We start from the raw sequence: 6,423 nt of genomic DNA, 5'->3' as shown, positions 1-6,423 counted from the left end.
GCCATAGTAGGGGTTGGCCCGCAGCAGTGGCCTGATTACCGCAAAAAGCATGGGGACGAGTATACCAGTAATGTCGTGCTGCGTGGCCTGAGCTGCCATCTCTCTATGTTCTCTGCGGGGACGTCGAGTTGAGTGGGAGTCTGCATCCTGTGAGCGGACAGCAGGTGCGGCATGATCATTAGTGGTTGTTGGATGATCCCGTGTGGCCTGCGCGTAGGACTTGCTTGCGGGAGCTTCACCCTGAAGCGGAGGGTTATTTGAAGGCACAATCACAGGTGAAAACACAACTTCTGCGTTTGATGGCGGCTCACGTCAGGAAGAAGCTTTCCCTTATCCTTGGTCAACACTGCGTGCAAGAGTAGCTGCCTTTTTCTTCGGGCAAGCTCCATACGACGCGGGATGCGGGCCGCCACAGTATGCGCATCGGGGTGGTTGCGCTAGGTACAGTCCGTGTGGGCGTAGTCCCCAGAGCATATTTTGCAGCGAAGTTTTCCCCTTCAGTTCCTGGCGATGTGGCCGCGTTTCTGGCACTTGAAGCACTCTGTAGCAGATCCAGTGTACTCTTCTACGGTGAAGCTGTTAAAACCAACATACACCCGAGCTGGTAGAGGTTAGCCTAGCATGATCTCCAAGACGACTGAGCGTGAGGAAGTCTTAGCAATGACTTGATTCTCATCGCGTATATAGGTGACTTGCCGACGGGCCGCGATGACACCTTGGTCTTTAAGGTAGTTCGCTAGTATCTCATTAGTGTAATAAAGGGGCGCACCTAGGATTTCCCCATACGTTGCCATGTACGATCGTGACACGCGCATCTCGACTGGTACACCAGCAAGGGTATCGACTTGTAGAAAACGGTTCGCTGCCGCTAGGGACGACATGGTCACAATACGCCTACCATCCTTGGTGAGGCGATGTGTTAAAACTTTTTCTTGTGCCGACGCCGCGACTTCTGGCGTCAATACGTTGGGGTTGGCTTTCCACAAACTATAACCTTCAGCTGGTTCGAAGACAACGGGAATCCCGGCGGCTCGCTCTTTCTTGTAAGGGGCAAGGGTAGAGTCACCTTCGTTTACTTCCATGTGAGTAGCGTCAGATAAAACGTTTCGATCTGCGGTCCCTTGGTCAGTACCATGCTTTTTAAGAGCTGACAGGCTTTCCAGGGGGTCATCTGGAGTGGCTTCATGGGAAACTGCTGGAGTAACTTGGTAGGGCCAGCTTCGAGCGGCCAGGCCTGGTTGGTTCCATCCATTTTGGCAGCATAAAGCGCAGGCGATGACGGCACATTTCTGAGCTGCACGGACCGCACGCAGCTTCGCTGCAGCCGTTTGACACTGGGCGTCCGCCCTTGTGAAGTCGCTGGGTGCTTGTAAGAAGGCAGCGCGAAGGGTTTCAGACACAGCAAAAAGGTACAAGTACAAAACGCAAAAAAACTCCTGAGCAGCAAGAACAATCAGCTGGTTGAGCCGATCTTCGTCTTCCTTTTTTCGTCCAAAACGGATTTTATCATGAACAATGTTCACCTGTATGAGCCGTACCATCACTTTCAGTAGTTTGTAAAGGCACTGCCGTACCTACTTCTTTTCTGTGGTGTTTGTTAAAGTTGAAACGATTTTCAAAACAGTCTACGGCCTCCGGGAGTTTTAAACGGCTACAAATAAATAAGTTCCGTAAAAGCAACGCCAAAATATCGACACCGAAAGTTTGCAGAAGATATGCTTCGCATATAACAAGACAGGTCATATTTATTGGGCTTTTGACAAGTACAGTTCAAAACTGGCACTTGAACGACCAACGTGCGGATAAATAACATTGGCGTATCCTTCGGAAATATCTGGGTTCTCTCGTCGTGATCTCCTGTATTAACGCAATTATACTGCCTAATTTCACAACCCTGGACGTAATTTTGACTTCCTATACTGTCAGGCTGCGAAGTCTTAATAAAGAAGGAAACGTCATCGGCTTGCGCCATGGCTACGCCGCTCTTTGCTGCGCTCAATTAGCGCGAGTCCGGTGTGGCGGATTCGAGCGCTCAGGTGTTTCACAACGTCTACGTTTGTTTCAGAGTCCTCTACGGCGTAGCTAGCTTCCGCATTCTTAAGGATATCTACCAGAATCTTATACGCTTTTTGTTTTACTCTTTGCTTGGCTTCGTTGGCAAGTTCCACCGCAAGCTCCTTGGCGGCCACCTTAACGGCGCTCGCCGTTTTGTTTACGTAGTTTTTAAGCTTCTCTTTCAGCCCCCCAGCAAAGTTCCTTGTGGCATTCTTGGATTTCCCAAAAATCTTCTTCAAGAAGTATTCATCCGTCTGAAAAGAAAGAGTGCATTAAGAACACGAACCACTCTTCGCAAGAATTCACCAGCAGTGTCACGTATTTGAGCTCGGTCTTTTGTAACTTTTGTTCAAAAAGGTGTTTTGACGTGTTTTACTCACCATGTTGTACACAACAAAAAAAGAGTTCGTTATAATGCACTTGGTGGCGAACTTTTTTATTTAATTTGATTTTTAAAAGCGATACCTCTCACTTGTATTAGAGTCATAGTTTGCTTGGGTCCCCGTGGATACTTTGCTACTGCAGCATCGTTCCTTTGCATAAACTGACCAGCGAAAGACAAGGTCAAGGATAACAGGCAACAACAGAAGTCAGTCCTTAGAAAATCCTTGGGAAGGAGGGGAGCCCCATGACTATGGGCGATAGGTCTCTGCTGTGTACAGGTGTCAGTAAACAGTGTGGTGTAATGTGGACCGGCACGGTGCTTGTATTTCAGTGATGAAATGGGGATAAAAGCGAGTGTGAATATTGCGGTGTCTTGTTTCACGAACGAATGTTTCTGTTTGCCTGTTCTCGTTTCGTGTACACATAAGCGTGTTTTCTTGTTTTTATGGCATATACCTAGGTGAAGCCTAGCATGTGTTTTGCACTTCTTTTCTTCGTGCAGTGTCACATTCGCTGTCACTATGAATTCATCAGTGTATAGTACACCCGCCTCTCTGGTTATTTCTTACTCTCAGGTGTCCCCGGCTGTCCCTAATATAATTGGTTCCTACACAAAAGTAACGCCGATTACAGCTTTATTGAGAAGAAACTGAATACCAAACTTCCAAGAATGAGATAGCACCAAAACTTCGAGGCCCTTAAAGCGTCATTTCAAAATTGATGAGGTTTCTTTTAGATTTCTTCTTTCCAACTACCAAAATACACCAAGTTGCTAAGCCTCCGCTAAGCAAGAGAGGAATATATACTTCGAAGGGAGCTACACGCAATGGGGTCACAAATAACAACACACAAAGTTTCTTGCATATATGCAAAAGTGTCAATCGGTGATCATTTTTCCGCAAACATCGTAGTATGTTCCAAGGGTTGATGAAATAACCCCCTTTGCGGAGGCCAGGTTTTGTCAATTTGTCGTAGCATGTCACTCACTCACTCACTCACTCACTCACTCACTCACTCACTCACTCACTCACTCACTCACTCACTCACTCACTCACTCACTCACTCACTCACTCACTCACTCACTCACTCACTCACTCACTCACTCACTCACTCACTCACTTACTTCTAGCCAATATCGGCATTCCTCTTTATTTCTCACCACGCTCTTAGGCTCGTCCTCTTGTTCAACGTCGTGTGCAACATCCAGCAGCATCCAGCCCACTTGGAATGCTTCCTCCGCGGACAATTCCGCCTCAAGTTCAGTTTTCCCGCCCGAAGCACTCAAAGGCTTTTGAGGTGTGTGCGCAGAGGCTGAAATAGAGCAGTGTTCATGACATTATAATTTTATTCTTCGAAGCGCGACAGTGGCAAAACTGCTCCATGGCAGTGGTGGTTGGCCGTGAATGTGTTTTTATGTATGTTTTGTGTGGTGACATCAAGTCCGCGGAAGAGAATAACTCATAAAAGTAATTATTTGTAATTGCTACCAGATATGGCTCGTAATCAGTCGGGAACTGTAAAAAATCATGATACAGGCTCAATATTACCAGATATATTTTCTTGATTTTCTGCGAATTTGCTACTTATTTATGGTTTCATCGTTCACAATTTATTGCATGATCGGTGATTTTATATTTTTTCTTACTAATGCGGGGTCTTCCTTGTGTAGCTGGTTTCGTGTCCTGACAAAGGTCCACCGAGAAGCTCTCTTTACAGCGTTGCTTATTAGGGTGGCGTTCTGGTAAGAAATTTCTTTTCCACCTACATTGATGTGTACAAAGAAGCCTGCAAACCGTTAATGAGTGTTCCAGTGGACAAGCCGGTATAACTTGTTGATTGTGATAGGCGAAAACAGCGTGTTTACGGGATTTTTATGAGTGCACAGTTGTTTAAAGAAAACCTTTTTAGTTTTTTTTATGTACGCGTTTAACTACAAAAGAAACTTAATTAAATTCTGCTGCTTTATTAACCCACTTTTGATTGCCATTGTGGCAAACATATCGGGCTCATTATTAGGGAGGATGCAGTAGGAGCATTAAAGGCATCTGCGCAAAGTGGAATGCACTAATATATATATATTTTTGAAAAGCACCAAATAGTGTAAGATCGCTGTTCTTGGCACGTAGGCAACGACCTTTTCTCTAAAATACATCATTTTATTCTGTAAAGTAGAGGTAACATTTATTGTAAGAGATACCGAGGACATCTGGTTGCAATTTTATTTGCAGACGGAAATTTCGGTAAATAAGCAGGTGTGCGAGCAGTAAGCCCTACGACGGTGTTCCTGAACTTGGAATGGCGGGGGCTGCATATTATACAAGCCGTTTGCGCAGTCGACAAAGGCTAAATACGCGCACGTGTATTTTTAGCCACACTGACCACATTTATCATTTAGGCCGTCTGTTAAGGGCGTCGTGTTGTTTTTTAGGTCTGACATTTTATCCGCTGCTTTTATGCCTTTCGACATCTGGAGTTCCTTAACTGTGCATTTGCTACAACTAACATTCCGAAAATTCTGTAAATATTTATCCTTGTTAAACAAACTAAATAATACCCCCCGCTGTATAAATTCAGTATTTCTATGCCGATTTTCAGGCAATACTAACGCAGAAAAGCGAGTTCTGAAGAGTACATTTCAACTCACCATCCCAGTAACCCCCCCCCCCCCCCCCCCCCCCCGCTGCATGGGATATCGCGACACGCAGGCGAGCCAGTACGTCTTAATTTAACTGATTGCTAACCTGTTTCACCCCCACATTTTGCGCCTGTTAATCAAAGAGACCGATATCAGTCCCTAAGTCAATAAATTAAAAATTGGAAGAATTATATACAAAGAACCAATATTGAAAAGCAGGGTCACATAGAGTACTTGTGTAGTGTGGGCTCGAACGGCGCATGGGTACTTCTATTACGTTCGCATTACAGATAAACGGGTACTCTATACTTCCACTCGATAGTCCCAGAACGAATTACTTAGGATAAACTCTTAAGTGTTGCTACAAATAAGACTCCGAAAAATTTTTACTGATTATTTATGTGCGGTAGGAACCTGATTTTTTATCCAGCAGAACAGACGTTGCATTTGTAGTGAATTGCAGCAAAATATATCGCTACAACCACCCAATAAAATAGCCCATCAGGCCTTTATAAAAATGAACATAAAATAACGACTGGATCATGTGGACAATGATGGTGACAAAGAGAAAAATCGGCGCCATATTTCGAAAGATTATAACCTGAGAATAAGGCGTTTTCGTGGTTCACAGTGCTTAAAGTTTGCCACTTGTGAAAATTGACTTTGTTTTGACTCCGTTACATGTTAAATTCATTGCCAATAGCTTACCTGCGACAGCGAGAAAGCCCAAGATGCAAGCAGCGACTGTAATTCTTCCCATATTTCTTGCTCCTGTGGAAATTAACAGGTTTTGAGTGGGTTGAGCAGGTGAGTATAATATTCTGACGCATAGCACAATAGACATCAATAGAGATCGCGACCTTTGCTTTTCTTCTGTGAGGTGGCTCATGTGACAAATAGTTTGGATGAAACACGAAAAATCTATCGAATCCGGAGTCACTACTGCGGTAATTTTAGTATTCTATGTCACAACTGCATGTCTTCAAGCGAAAAAAACAAAATAGGATGCAATAAAATGCAAGTACAGTGGAACCCCGCTGATACGTCCCCAGGACTTACGACGACCCGCTTCTTCCGGTGGATTCAGCGTGGTCGTGGCAAACTCCCCATAGAAAAAATGCATTAAAAGCCCCGCTGATATGGGCCCTGCGGTGTACGTGGTCCGCTTCCTACGACGGACACTGGCGCTGATAAACCGGCGTTTTCCCTATGTTTTACTGTGCTTCGCCGCCTCGTCCTGCGATTTCTTTATGCTGAACACCCGTTTTGCGCTGATTGATGTGCAAAGGTCCGCATGCGCGCCAGACCACTCGCTGAACAGGCGCAAGGAAGCAGGCAGGCACTCGTAA

The 6,423-nt window shown here is 45.2% G+C and overlaps 1 protein-coding gene across 1 annotated transcript; it reads right to left on the bottom strand.

Annotated features, from left to right (window-relative positions):
• Nucleotides 1-1,714: 1,714 nt before the first annotated feature.
• Nucleotides 1,715-5,841, bottom strand: LOC144167498 (uncharacterized). The gene is made up of 3 exons (XM_077696750.1): nucleotides 5,783-5,841; nucleotides 3,599-3,750; nucleotides 1,715-2,309 (listed from the first exon to the last, which is right to left on the bottom strand). Exons 1-3 carry the CDS (start codon nucleotides 5,832-5,834, stop codon nucleotides 1,956-1,958), a joined length of 558 nt encoding a protein of 185 aa, XP_077552876.1. The 5' UTR covers nucleotides 5,835-5,841; the 3' UTR covers nucleotides 1,715-1,955.
• Nucleotides 5,842-6,423: the final 582 nt, after the last annotated feature.

The sequence above is a fragment of the Haemaphysalis longicornis genome, unplaced genomic scaffold, assembly GCF_048455015.1.
Source record: "Haemaphysalis longicornis isolate Haplotype H1 unplaced genomic scaffold, Haemaphysalis longicornis Haplotype H1 scaffold_2, whole genome shotgun sequence".
NCBI lineage: Eukaryota > Metazoa > Arthropoda > Arachnida > Ixodida > Ixodidae > Haemaphysalis > Haemaphysalis longicornis.
Note: the sequence above shows the minus strand (reverse complement) of the source record. Positions and strands in the feature narration are given on the sequence as shown.